This window comes from Bubalus bubalis, chromosome 5 (assembly GCF_019923935.1).
Source record: "Bubalus bubalis isolate 160015118507 breed Murrah chromosome 5, NDDB_SH_1, whole genome shotgun sequence".
Taxonomy (NCBI): domain Eukaryota; kingdom Metazoa; phylum Chordata; class Mammalia; order Artiodactyla; family Bovidae; genus Bubalus; species Bubalus bubalis.
In genome coordinates, this window is record NC_059161.1 from 131,001,880 (window position 1) to 131,015,503 (window position 13,624).

Here is a 13,624-nt window from a genome sequence, read left to right on the forward strand (position 1 = left end):
CTCTGGGTCCCAGCTTCCTGCTGTGAGGGCCTTCCTGGTTCCCTACCCCTCTGTCCCTACACGTGGACCCCGGGCGACACTTTCCATCCTGCCTCCCTCCTGCCCCCCACTCCCTGTGGTCCCCGTGGCCTTGGTCCCGAGCCCGCCCCACAGTCAGTGACCAGGGCTCTGCCCAGGGCGGCGTCCAGCACTCCGGCCTGCACAGGGTCTCTGGGTGGAGAGGAGAGACCGGGAGGACGTCGGCCGGCCCTGGGAATGGAGGCCAGGCCTGCCGCCAGGGCTTGGGGGTGGCCGGTGTGGTCACTTTTCGCTCCCCTCTGGGGGGGCCTCTCCGGGGGCCCTTGCAGCACCCTGGCAAAGCCTGCATTCAGGGGAGCTGGGACCCGTTCCTGCCGGGGTCATCTTGACTGACGTGGACAGCTGCGACCCACCTCCCGAAGCTATTTGAATTTCAGCAGGAGCCGGGCGGGCTGGCACGCGGGCCTAGCATCCCGGCGGCAACTCGATATTTTCAGATAAAGGGCGTCGCTCACCACTCTCCTCACAGCTGCGGCTCCCCTTACCCCCTAAGCCCCAGAGGAGGCTCGGAACGCACAGTTTTCCTGTTTTGTACCAGCCGAGGGGCCAAGGCGGATTTAGCTGGGGTGAGGCCGGGGGACGGGGAAGCCGGGGACGCTCAGGAGGTGAGGACAGGCTGGGGACGGGAGCAGCAGCTGGTCTTAATCCCACTGGCCTCCTTCAGGACCGGCCCCGAGGGCCCTATGCCCGACCGTTATTTTTAGGAGACACCTTGTACCACTTGGGCTGTCTCTTCTTGGGGACACAGGACAAGCCCAGTGTGCTCACGCAGCGGGTGGCCCCTGATCCAGAGAGACCTGCGTGCCATGGAGGGGGGCACACCAGTTGTGGTCTTTGGGGACAAGTGACATCGCCCCCAACACACTCAGCCACACACCTGCACCTCGGGAGGCGAGGGCTGGGGGGATCTTTCCTGAAGCCCCTCAAGGCCCGGGGGGAAGCCTGGCAGGGTGGTGGGAGGGGAAACTCATGAGCCCAGAGCTGAGGGACGCCTGGGGCCAAGGGAGACAGCAGGAAGGAACCCAGGCACGGAGGCCTTCTTAGGTGGAAGCAGAACCAACAGCAGCACAGAGTCCACTGAGGCCAAGCAGGGCACCCGGCAGTTCCCCGGACCACAGGGCGGTGCAGCTGGGGTGCTGGGAGTGCCAGTGGCTGGCCGGGAAGCAGGCGGTAGCATGTGGGGCTGGGGGCACCCCCAGGGACACTCTGTACGCGGGTTAGATTGCCCGCGGTCTGCAAGAGCAGAGTCCCTGGAAGTTGCTCCGGAGGGACCAGCAGCCAAGGCTCCGTGGGGGTCACAGGCCAGCGTGAAGGGATGTTTCTTAGACCAGCAGGACAGGTGGCACTTCCAGGGCCATGTCTGACTCGGAGCCGTCACGCCGGGCGGTGACCAGGTGCCCACTTCCGGCACAGCCTCTCCCCGACTGTCCCAGGCCTGGATGCCCCGTGGGCCCTCCCACAGCTCCACTGACGTCCCGGGGCCTCTGCCGTGCCCACCCCGCCACTCCGTGGCCACGTGCGGGAGTCACGCCCCAGGGCACCACACCTGGCAGGGACCCGGGGTACGGTGACGGGCAGCCGTGGGGACAGAGCCCTGGGCTGGGCAGGGGGTCTGCAGGCGGACACGCACCCGGGTGGAGAAGGGTGTTGCAGAAGGACGAGGCTACAGCCCGGGCTTCCCGGCAGCAAGGCCAGCAGCTCGGAGGGGAGGGCCGGATGCCTGGGCCTCGAGGCCCTGAAGTGCCAGAGCGAGGGGCTGCCCATCCCGGCGCCCACGGCAGGCCTCAGCGGGGCCTGGAGCTGAGGGCCCACCCGCCATGGTACCCCTCACTCAAACTCTCGCTCACACACGCGCACACACACCCACGTGATGAGCCGCCTTTCTACCTCTGGACTCACACGGCTCCCCCTCTGACCGCAGGCGTGGGGTTTTATTAGGGCTACAAATCAGATATCCCATGGTTTGGGGCTGATGCCGGTTTTTCTAAAAGTTATTTAGGGCTCTGGCCGCCAGCTAAGTCCAGAGAGACCCCAGCAGCAGTGTGAGCCGTCCCGGCTGTCAGGGCTCCGGCGTGGCCTGGGTGGGGGTGGTCTGTGAGGCCCGCACCGCCCGCCTCCGATGGGATGCGAGGCCCAGCCCAGAGGCCGTCCTCCGAGGGCTGGCCTGCCGGGTGGTCAGCGGGCACGCTCCTGCAGGCGGGCACTGTTCTGCCACCTCTCTGCCCGCAGCCCAGAGGCTTGTCGCCAGGGTCTGTGGCCACGTGGTGTGTCACGGGGCTGGAGGAGGCACAGTGAGGGGGGCATCCAGAGAGCTGCTCCACATGCACGTCGGGAGCGGGGCGGGGGCGCAGACCCCCCAGCAGCGTCGGTGCCGATTCCATGAGCACGCAGGCACTTGCGTGTTCTCCCGATCAGACAGCAGCACCTCCTGCGTTACAGCCTGTGCTGTCCCCTCCGCCAGCTTCAGCAGCAGGAGGGCCAGCTCGGGGCAGAGGCTCGGGGCGCGAGCGGCTCCTGGGACTCGGGCTGGGAGGACTTAGGGACGGGTCACCTAGGAGGGCAGGCCAGAGGAAAGAGGGGTTGACTTCGGCCTGCAGAGTGGCCTGCTGGGCGCCCCAAACCGGGACTCTCCTCCAGGACACTCTCGGGAGCGCCTTCATGGAGACAGGAGCACCCACCCAGGGGAAAGGGAGGACCCCGGTGAGGTGACACGCAGGCCGGGTCTGAGGGCCCCCCTTGGAGGTCATGGGGGCCACGGGGTAGGGAGGGTCTGGGCGTGAGGGGCGCCCCGGCCCCAGCTCTGCAGAGGCAGAACCGGGGACGCGCCTGCAGAGCTGGGCCCAGGCAGGGTGCAGATATGGGGGGGAAGGACAGGGTCTCCCGGGCGCCCTGGGGAGGAGAGCGGGCCATCTTGCCTTCCCTCCGCCACAGACTCAGGGGTCCAGACCCGCCTGAGGAGGCGGGGGCCAATCAAAGCCAGATGTGGGAGCAGCACAAAAAGTGTTGATCATTTTAAGCAGGGAAAGCCCTGGCCAGATAAAGAACGAAGTGACCGGGGCAACAGGCGCTGGGGGCGATCGCAGGCACGAAAGAGCGACGTGCGTGCCGAGCAGGGAGCCGGTGGCCCTGGGGTCCCTGCGTCTGCCTCGGGCTGTCCAGCCACACACGTGGGGCAAGGCTCCCCCTGGCCAGGGCGGGTGGGACGCTGGGAAGGAGACCCAGGCTCTGGGACATCATGCTGTTTCTCCCAGGGAGCTGAGCGCCCCTAGACAAGCCGGGCGAAGTGGAGGGACCTGCCCGGGGTGGGGGCACCCCGAGGATGGCAGGACACGTGGGGAGAGCCAGCGTGGCTCTGGGGGGAGGTGGGCACCTTTGTCAGGATGGGACTCGGCGTGGGTTACCAAGCTGAGGCGGGAGAAGAGGGCCGGAGCACACGTGGGGCTGGCAGGCCTTCCGAGGGCCGGAGCCAAGCGTGGTCTGCACCCGGGGTGTGGCACTGCAGGCCGGGAGCGGGGCCCGGGAATGGCTGGAAACCCCCTCCCCAGGCCAGCCCCCCAACCCTGCCCCTGGCCCCGTGGAGCTCCCAGGCCCCCAAGGGGGTGAGCTGGGGTGACAACCCCATCTAGGCCTCTGAAGCCAGCCGCGGACCCAGCCCCTCTCCCCACAGCCTTCGGGGACTTTCAGAGGCTGATAAATAACCTGGGTGGTGGTGAGACAGGCCCGGCCTGCCGTGAAACATTCCAGGCTAAGCTCCCACCCCCCGAGCAGGGAGAACACGCACGCTGAGCACCCACGGGCAAACAGGACATGTGAAGTCCACTCCCGCACGCAGCGGAGTGTCCCTCAAGCTCAAAGAGGAAGGAAGCCCTGATACCACCCGGCCTGGGTGGACCTGCAGGGCGTGACGGTGAGTGACAGAAGCCAGACACAGGAGATCACACCCCCCGTGACTCCACAGCCATGCCGTGTCCAGACAGGCAGGTCCAGAGACGGAAAACAGACTCGTGTTGGCAGGGGCCGGGGTGGGTGCAGGGCCGCTCTGTGGGTGACACCAAACTGCTCAAAGTGATGTCAGCCATGGAGACGCCCCCGCTTGAACACTCCGTGGAGGGGAGGATTGCAGGACTCGAACCGCACCTCCATAAAGCTGCTTGGAAGCACAAAAGAACAACTCTGGTGGGCTCTTCCTTCCTGCGTGACATGAGGAGGGGGAGGCCTGGTCTTCGCAGGGGGCAGGAGCCACAGCGGCCATCCACAGTGAAAACGGTGGCTGGGGGCCGAGGCGGCGGGGCCCACCCGGACCCCAGGCTGGGCTCTCCTGGGTGGCCTAGCCGACGTGCAGGACTGGGCGGCTGACCGGCCGGGGAGCACACACTCAGGCCTTTGTGCATGGAGCTCAGAATTACACGGAAGTTGGGAGGAGGGGGACCCCGCCAGAGCCCTACTGAGGCCCCTGATCTGATTTCTTCAGTCCCCTCTGTGTTTTAAGGCCTGGCAGGGGGCAGGGGGGGGCGCGGAGTGGGGGGGCAGGCAAGGGCAACGGCTGTCCCTGTCCTGTGCCCCCATCGGGGCGGCCAGGGAGCCCACCCAGAGCACAGTGGACACAGCCTCCAACAGGCAGGCTTCCTCAGACTCAGGCAGGGGTCCCGGTGGCAGGAGGAGCAGTGAGGGGCCGGCCAGGCGGCGGGCACCTGCAGCGGGCGACTCCTGCCACGTGCGTGGGGTGAGGACAGCGTGGGGCAGCCCCTGGGGGACCCTGGCCCTGGGAGAGGAAAACCAGACGCTGGCAGAGGGGCTGCAGCCAGATGCGTTTCCGATCCATCCTGGCAGCCCTGCCTGGCGGGCAGGCCTCACCTGGAGCTGCTGGGGGGTCTGGGATGCGTCCCGGGGGCCATGAGCCAGGCTTGCTGCAGCCAGAACTCAGCGGCAGAGGCCCGCGGACTCCAGGCAGGGCCCAGCACGGCCTGAGGTGCTGAGGAAGTGGCTGCCCCAGCCCCCTGCCCCCAGCCCCTCCCTTCGCGGGCTCTCCCGGCCGGACCCCGGGTCTCACAGCCCCGCACTGGCCACGTGCGGTCACACAGTAGATGGGGGTCTTGGGGGGCAGTGTGATGGGCTCTCCCCGAGCGTCGGCCCAGGGTGCTCCCAGCAGGGCTGTCCCCACACAGGGAAGGGAGTCCAAGTCCACTGCACCAGGCGCTCCTGTGCCCAGCCCCCCACAAGGCTGACCAGCAGAGGCCTCAGCAGGCCCAGCCCAGGGGCTCCTGAGACCCCCCTGCAGGCCCCGTGTGTGGGGAGCAGAGGGGAACAAGCTGCAGGGCCCAGCAGCCTCCCAGCTGTGGGAGGAAGTGGGAGCCGGGGTCTCGGAGAAGGCAGCATGGGGCCCGCATCCCGGGCAGGGCCTCCCGAGGCGCCGGCTGTCTCGGTCAGCCTCCAGCCTGCAGCCGGCGAGGGGCGGGGGGGTCACACAGCCCCTTCTCCAGGCTCCGTGACGGGGGATGGGGCGGGCAGCCCCCCAGCCGAAGGCCCACTGGCTTCCTGTTCCTGCGCGGCCTGCAAGGCAACCCCCACTCCTGCCTGGCCACCCGCGCCCTGCCTGCCTGCCTCCCTCCCGCCTCTGTCCCAGCGGGCCCGTGGTCACGCCATCCCACCCGCCAGCCCTGGGGGTGCCGAGGAGACTGAGGGTGGGGGGCGGCCCCCTCCTCCGTGGCCGTGACCCGCCGATGCCGGGCCCTGGGGGACGTGGGGGCCCCCGCAAGCGCGGCGGCGGGCCGCCGGGTGGGGGGGCTCTGGGGGCCCGCATCCGGGGGCCGCCGGCTCTGGACGTGCAGCGGATGAAGGATGGGCTTCCTCCCTGGCCTTGAGTCGGGGTCCTCGGGGCCGCGGGGCCCCATGAATTATTTCTCTCAGGAAAATACCATTGCCTCTGCGCTCGGCCTCCCTCCCGACCTTCCCCATCACTTTAAATCAACGCTGAAGGCTGCAGTTTGCCCGGACCTTCACCCTCAGGCGAGGGGAGCTTCAAAGGCCCACGTGACGCCTCTGGGGTCCCTCGGGGAGGGGGAGGCCGACGGGCTGGCTCCCCACTGTCTTCCCCATGGAGGGAACGGCCCAGCTCCAGGACGGGCTTTGGGGACCCAGGAGGCCGCACAGGGGGTGGTCCCCGAGCCCTTGTGGCTTTTGCCCACCCCCCAACCCGGGGAGAACACAACCTGATTCCCAGAGCACCCACGATGCCTTCCCGCTCGTCTCCCAGACCCCCAGGCCCGCGGACACTCAGAGCCGGGCCCAGCTGACCCCCTGGGGGCACTCGAGGAGGCTTCCAGTGGCAGCCTGGTTCCAGGAGACACCATGCCGTGGGCAGCTCCTGGGCACCAGGCTCCTGGAGGCCCGGCCGCCTCTGCCCTCCGCCCCGCGGTCCCCAGAACCCCTCCTTTCCTGCCCGCCCCTGGGTGCTGACCACTTCCCATCCGGGAGCCCTCGGCCGCAGCCACCTTCCCAGCGGGGTCTGCTTCCTGCCGGGGACCCGCCTTGCTCTGGACTCAGCTCTGCTTCCTCTGGACCCCCGCCCTCCACACCAAGACCCCCGACTGTGTCCCATGGGAACCCCCGGCCAGGCGGGCTCCCTCCCGTCACCCAGACCCTTGCCCTCAACACTCACTTTCTAATCCCCGCCCCCACCAAACGGCATGAACACAGGCTTTTTAAATGGAGTGGCTCAGGGTGACTCCCTGCCACTGGGGGTTGCGGGGGGCAGTTCAGGGCCAGCCTGGCTCGTCCCGGGCCCACAGGCCCCGGGGGCCAGGAGGACACAGGCCTGCACACACGGCGGGTCCCTACGCGGGGCAGGGGCAGAGCACGGAGCTCACAGGCCCGAGCTGTCTCCACAAGCCGCACTTTATTTGAGCGTGACGGCTGGCTCCCGTCACAGGCCAAACCAGCTGGGGACACCCCCGCGCCGCGGGTCGGGGCTCTGGCGCTGCCGCTGCTCCTCCAGCACCTGGTCCCGGAGGTCCTCATCCGCAGAGCTGCCGCCGGGCTGCTTCCCCTTGGGAAACAGATCTGGGAACGTGAAGGTCTGCCCGTGTGCCTGGGGAGGAAACAGACGGGCTCAGCCAGGGACCCCCGCGGGGAGGTCCTGTCCACGGGGAGACTGAATGCCCGCCCCACGCCACAGGACAGACGCACAGCCAGGGGACAGGTACACAGGCTGGGCCTCGGCCTTCGGCAGCGCAAGCCACTGCTCTGACAGGCCCTTTCTCACTGAGGCTGGCTCTTGCAGGGGTGTCTGCACTGGGGGAGCCTAGCAAAACCCCTACTCCCGGCAGGAGCTGCCAGGCCAGGCTGCAGGCAAGGGGGCAAGGAAAACGGGCATAACTCACATCTGCTGCCTCCCCGGAACATTTCCTATCTGAAGCACCTACAGGCCTTCACCCACATTAAAGACTAAGACCCCTCCCGGCTCAGCTCAGCAAACAAAAGGCATGTAATATACAATGAAATGTACATGCGAGCAGTCCACAAATCAAGACCGGCTTTGCAAATTAACTGGTTTTACATCTTTCACTGAAAGTTCAGAATGCAGGAGGGCCAGCTAAGTCCCAGCCTGGACCCCCATCACACAGCCGGGGTACACCAGCCCCGCCCGTCAGGGAGCCGGGGAGAGGACGGGACCCCAGTGGCGGGAAGTGAGGGGCCACCTCCGCACGCGGCATGTGGCAAAGCGGCTCCAAAGATTGGGGGGGACCCCGGCAATATTCCCTGGGCCACGCCGTCCACCTCTGGATGGGCAGAAAGGGATGGGGGGCCGGCACCCGGATCTGGAAAATTTTAATAAGTAAAATCAGTGAAGTGAGCTTGGTTCTTGGAGACCCTTGTTTTGTGAAGAAGTTTGGATTCGGGCAGGCGGCCAAGCGTGATCTGCAGCAGCCCACAGCGCCGGCCCTGAGAGTGGGGTGTTCACACAGCCCGCTCACGCGGCGAGCGCAGGCCTCGAGCCATGAAAGGCCGCGCCTGTGCGCGCGGTAGCCCGCCTGCAGGAGGGGTCGCTTACACACTTCAAGACTCTCTTTCTTCTTCTTTAAAATACCAAAGGGCAATAGTTTACATGCAGGGCTGCTTGCCCAGAATGGGGGATTTATGTTTAATATACCGAGGTGATTCTGCTAGTTTTCTGAGGTGGGGAACCCAAAGTGACATTTTTAACTATAAATACAAAGATGGCAATCCGCAACAGCCTGGGAGGGATGGAGGGCGCCATGGCGAGTCTCCCACCGCCTCTCCCCGTGACGGGGCTCCCTGCCTAGAGAAGGTCACCCTGTGCTTTCAGAAATAACACTCTCCACCCTCGTGAAGCTGATGAGCAGAAAAGCATGGGGGGGGGGTGGGGGGAAAATCCAGATTTCTTTACAAAACAGGGGTCTCCAAGAACACGCAGCCTCTGTCCCTGGCAGGCTGCGGCTGCAGCTGGGGGCCGAGGCTCCTTGCTATGGGGTGACCCAGGCTCGCCAGCTCCCCAACTCTCCACCAGAAAGACGTTTATTGGGTTGTGGGGGGAACTCTGGGACCCTCACTCTGTGAAACCAGCTTTCTCAAAGCAGCCAACCCCACACGAATCTGGGGACTCCACTTGTCCTTTTGGCCGATGCTCGGCATGCTCCACCATCAGCTCTGATGAGGGGCTAGGAGGGAGGCCTCCAAGGACCCGTGGGGGACAGAAAAGGGAGCCCTTCAGGGGGTGAGGGCCCAACCTCCCGGCCGGTTTCCAGGCAGAGATCTGCTGGAGTCAGCAGGGAGGGAGTCCGTTACGAATTTAATTTTGGAGCAGAGGGAAGCGTGCCCGGTGGGGACGCACTGGGATTTCACAGGGAAGAAAGGCGGCCGGGTGGCAGCTGCAGATACGCGGCTCGGCTTCCAGAGCGAGGTGGGGCCGGGAAACGCTGCGGCTCGGATGACTCAAAAGCCACTTGTAACTATAGCCCCCGCTCAAGGGCCTCGTGGCGAAGCCGACATATGGGGTGTCAGCCGGCTGCCACGACAAAGACAGATGGCCCGGCTGAACGCAGAGGACACAGGCGTCTTTATAAGGCCAACGGCTGCTCTCCCGGCCTGGATTGGCTGATTTTATGCACGGCAAATATTAGGCCAAATAATTACGGGGGCCCCCATTTAGAGCAACTGTGACTGTTTTTCAGAAAAGCTGCCATGCTAACTGGGTCTTGCACCAAACTGCCTCCTAAGGCCCGAGAAACAGGGCCCTGGGCGGAGGTGTCTTCCTAATAACACCACTGCCACCTAGCGGCCGGCCCGCGGGCGCCCGCCCGCCCGACCAGGCTGCTCACAGGGAAACTGAAGGAGCTGGCAGACCCCTGCCCCCACCCCACCCCACCCCCGCCAGGGTTTCAGACGGCAGCTAGCCCTCCATGCACGGCTCCAAGGTCACCTGCCCCATCAGAGGGATCCCACCTGGAGCCCGTGTGCCTCAGTGCCGGCGGCCAAGGCTGCAGATCCTGACTCCAGGGGCTCTCTGTCTAGGGGCAGCTCGGGCCGGCAGGAAGGGCGGAGAGGGGCTTTGGAAACGTGGGTCTTAGTCTCACCAGCTAGGGGTTTCAGTCAGCAAAGGCTCAGCTGGGTGCTGGATCCCTGTTCCCTCCCCCTGCCAGGCAGGAGACCATGCGAGACCCTGGCCGGGGTCGGGGAAGGCAGACCCCACAGTCCAGTCCAGGGAAGAGGGGGTCAGTCAGGACCAGGACTCCCCATGCGGTCTGCCCCGGAGACGGGGGCCCCTGCAGCCACCCACCTCCACCCCAGGCACTGACCGCTCCCTGGCCTGGACGCTGGTTACTGTCTGAGCCGACCCCCAGGCCAGGGAGCCTGCTTCTGCCCTCAGCACGTTCTCAGCTGGCCCCTGAGAAGTTCCCCAGAGCCCGCCCGGCCCCTGCCACCCCAGCTGAACTGCACCCCAGCTCCTCCAGGGGCTCCGTGCGGGTCAGAACCAAGGGCCAGCCTGGGCCTCGGGCTCCGCCCGCCCCCGGGCACGGCGGGGCTGAGTGCTCACCAGCTGCACGTAGGCCACCTTATAGTCTGGCTGCTTTATCCTGACGTTCCTGTGATCCCTCCTCCTGTTGGAACCTGTCGGAAGCGGGAGAGACAGAAGCCTTCACTCCCAGCAAGTGGCTCTCAGCCCTCTACCCCAGGAACCCACTTTCTAGAAAGAGGGACACACGTGGGCACCCACTTCTGAGGGCGGCAGGCGCACGCCTGTGGGCACCAGCCTCTGCTCGGTGCAAACCCAAATGGGCCTAAGACAACCGGAGAGCCGGCTTTCCCTTGGTGTCACGGAGGCTCTTGCAGCCTGACCCTCGACAGAGGGTCGTCATATTTACAACTAGGCAACCAGGGGCTGGGAAGCAGGGGTCAACAGGAAGGAATGAGAAAAGCCCAGCAGAGTAACATGAGCACTTCGCGGACCGACGCCAGCGTGGGGGCGTCAGGCGGGGGCCCTGCTCTGAGAATTCGGCGGGAACTAGGCCTCCGAGTCCCAGCCCCGGGAAGGAGGCCCACTCTCCCCCGGCGGGCCTGTTTCCTCACATGCAGAGGACCACGTGCTAGAGGGGCTGACGGGGGCCAGGCCAGCGAGGCTGGCAGCCTGGCCTGCTGAGCTCGGGGAGGAAGCCCCGGCCCCGGGACCCACCGTGCTGCACCCTCGTCCGCACGGCGGCCACTGGCACATTGTAGATGCGCTCGAGGTAGTTCCTGAGGTCCACTCTGGTCATCCTGGGCAGGAGGAAAGAGGGGGGCTCTGAACAGGGTGGAGAAGGAAGCAGCCTGCCGGACAGCGTAGCTGCTGAGTGCAGACACCGGGCGGGAGCTGGCCAGGGGGGCCGGGCCCTGCTGACCCTGCAGAAGCGTCTGGATGCAGCGACATGGGGGTGACGGGGGACCAGCCCCCAGGACTTAGTCCTGTTGCCCTGCCTGGGGGCCAAGCTGACAAGCGGAGGGGAGGGACGGTCTGCGAGTGCCCTCTGGCTGCCGGGAGCCACCCGCTCCACAGCTGCCACCCTGTCCACGGCACCCCCACCCCCACCCCCCCGCAGGCATCTCCCAGAAAGGATGGCTAAGGCGGTGGCGGTGCTGTCCCCTCTGCCCGACAGGGTCCAGCCTCTCCTGCCCTGGCCTCTGAGGCAGAGGGCATGACCCTCAGCTCCCATGGAGGCTCGAGCTGAAGCCAGAGCCCCGAGGCCTCAGCATGGAGTGCAGAGAATCTGTGTCTCCTCAGCAACAGGGGCCTCTGTGAAGCACCCACCCAAGGGCGGAGACTTTGGGAGCCGGGGTCAGAGCCCAGCCTCCTGGGAAAGGCAGCCAGGCCGATGCAAGGAAAGAAGCTGGGTCTCTCAAGCTGGACTTCCCCAGGGTGGCGAGGAGCCCAAGGCGCCCTTGCCCGAGGCTCTGCATACACCAGGCCTCGGTGCAGGGCTGCCTGTAGTTTTTGTGGTGGGAAGAACCTTGCTGTGAGCGGGATTCAGCAGCACCTCCAGGGTCGTGGGCCCCTCGGCCTGAATCCCTCTGGGGCGGGGGAGGCTTACTCCATGGGGATCCGGAACTGCACAGTATCCTCGGGCTGGGCCGTGCCGGGCCGCACCAGCTGGATGAAGAAGTTGGTGCGGAAAACCCGGAGCTGGGGGTTGCCCAGCTGGTACAGAGGGTACCTGCAAGGGGGGGGGGGGGTGTGGAGAGCGGTCATGTCAAACGCCCAGAACACGAGGCTCCCGGGACGCCCCGACAGGGTCCACAGGTCATCACGCCCACGGGGCTGAAGAGCCAAGGGGGCAGTCACCCTCAGGTCAGCCCTTCCCTCACCCGGTGTGGGGCGGCCAGTCCCGTCCCCAGGGCAGTGTGGCCTGTTGACCCTCGAGGTCGGCCTTTGGAAAGAACCAGTGAATGATTCACGAACAGACGACGTGCCCACCCTGCCCTGTCAACAGGCTCAGAGTCATGTGTTTGTTCAAAGTGCCGGCCGCACAGGCACGCGGCCCCCGCATGGCTGTCCCCCCGGAACGGGCCCCCAGCTCCCTTCCGCTCAGGTGAGGTGGGATCAGTCAGAACCAGCTTAATCCGCACTGGCTCAGCCCCGGTGAGAGGACAAGGACAGGGCCACCTCCACCCCCGCCCCCGCTCCCCCTGTGCTGGAAGCGCTAGCTCATCCTTGACAAGAGTGAAGATCAAACGATAAAGGGCGAACAAACAAAGGGAAAACAAGATAAGGGGCTCAGGCAAGCAGTGTGTGCAGGTCAGCGGTTACACGCTCACTGCCCACCTCCCTCACCCCTCAAACCCCCAAAGGGGGGCAGAGACATCTAGAATGCATGGGCAGCCACCACCTGGGCTCCACCCCACCCATTCCAACTGGACCTACGTCCCCATGGGCCTGGTGGACGAGGAGGGCCACACTGCCAACTGTACCCAACCAGGCCTCGGGGCTCATGGTCCAAGGAGGTGGGGGCCCAAGGTTGGCAGGGCCTGTGAGGGGTCAGGGGTCCACTGGGAGCCCAGGGGAGGTGTTTCGGTGGAGGGTGGGCACAGGGGCTGACGATGCCATCAAGGGTCCTGGTGACCAGTTTGCAGCATGGCACACGACCTCTGATCTGGGGGAGCAGCAAGCACGAGGGAAGGGGGGCCCGGTGAAGCCAAGTCCCACGACACCTCTGGGCCTTACAACTCTGGGGAGTAGGACGGGGCCAGGGGCCGAGGTCCTGGGTGGGGCATCCTGAGGGTGGCAGGGCCTGGGGGCCCTGACACAGGCCGGGACGCCCGCGAGCAGACCAGCGCTGAGCTGAGTGCCAGCTGACGTTTACTGGGGTCTCCTGGTGACCCCGTCGCACGTGGCAGCTGCCGGGACACCAGCAGCAGCACCTCCCGACGGCAGAGCGTTGGGCGCGGGGCGGGCGGGCCGGCCCACGACCGAGCCTCGCCCTGTCCTCGTGGGGGCCGGGCCGGCGAGTGGCCACCGGGCTCGCCTCTTCCCCCTGGTGACCGGCCGCGGGCACTGCAGGGGCCACGGTCCGGGCCCCTGGGGAGCTGCCGGGGCGGGGGGCGCGCGCGGCCTGCGGGGCCCGAGGCCCGAGGCCCGAGGCCGGCGCGGACCGGCCGCACCGACCTCCCGCCCGCCTTCGCCGAAGGCCAGGCTCGACCCCGGGGGAGGCCCGGGCCACGCGGGCCCCGCAACGACCCCCGCCCCGGGCCCGCCCCGCCCCCACGGGCGCCCAGACGCCGCGCGGCCCGCAGGGGCCCCGGGTCCCGAGTCCGCGGCCCGCGGCCCCGAGCCCAGCCTGGGGGCGGCCACGCCCCCGACCCCGCGCGCCGGGACCCCCACTCACAGCACGTTCCGCGCCATCGCCCGCTTCCGGGGCCGCGGGCGGAAGGAGGGGCGGGCCCAGGCCGGGCCCGCCCCCCGGCGCAGCGCCCCCTGGCGCCCGGGAGGACACGCGCCGCCCGCACACCTGGGCCCCACCTGGGCCCCACCTGGGCCCCAAGCCCTGCACACTCAGCA

The 13,624-nt window shown here is 67.0% G+C and overlaps 1 protein-coding gene across 4 annotated transcripts; it reads right to left on the reverse strand.

Moving 5' to 3' along the window:
- Window positions 1-6,954: 6,954 nt before the first annotated feature.
- On the reverse strand, window positions 6,955-13,593 carry MRPL23 (mitochondrial ribosomal protein L23). Of its 4 annotated transcripts, XM_025286937.3 has the most exons (6): window positions 13,452-13,593; window positions 11,661-11,783; window positions 10,769-10,851; window positions 10,133-10,206; window positions 7,776-7,895; window positions 6,955-7,165 (listed from the first exon to the last, which is right to left on the reverse strand). In XM_025286937.3, exons 1-6 carry the CDS (start codon window positions 13,466-13,468, stop codon window positions 7,001-7,003), a joined length of 582 nt encoding a protein of 193 aa, XP_025142722.1. In that variant the 5' UTR covers window positions 13,469-13,593; the 3' UTR covers window positions 6,955-7,000. The 4 variants fall into 4 exon arrangements, with proteins under 4 accessions (XP_025142722.1, XP_025142723.1, XP_006051535.1 ...); XM_025286938.3 differs by lacking the exon at window positions 7,776-7,895; XM_006051473.2 differs by lacking the exons at window positions 7,776-7,895; window positions 13,452-13,593 and adding an exon at window positions 12,791-12,855.
- Between the last annotated feature and the right edge of the window lie 31 nt (window positions 13,594-13,624).

What these genes read in the sequence shown, in the direction of transcription:
- MRPL23 (XM_025286937.3), bottom strand. An exon ending in CAGTTCCGGATCCCCATGGA is followed by an intron (nt 10,852 to 11,660) that starts GTAAGCCTCCCC and finishes CCTCCTGCCCAG; the next exon opens with GATGACCAGAGTGGACCTCA. An exon ending in GCGGACGAGGGTGCAGCACG is followed by an intron (nt 10,207 to 10,768) that starts GTGGGTCCCGGG and finishes CGCTTCCGACAG; the next exon opens with GTTCCAACAGGAGGAGGGAT.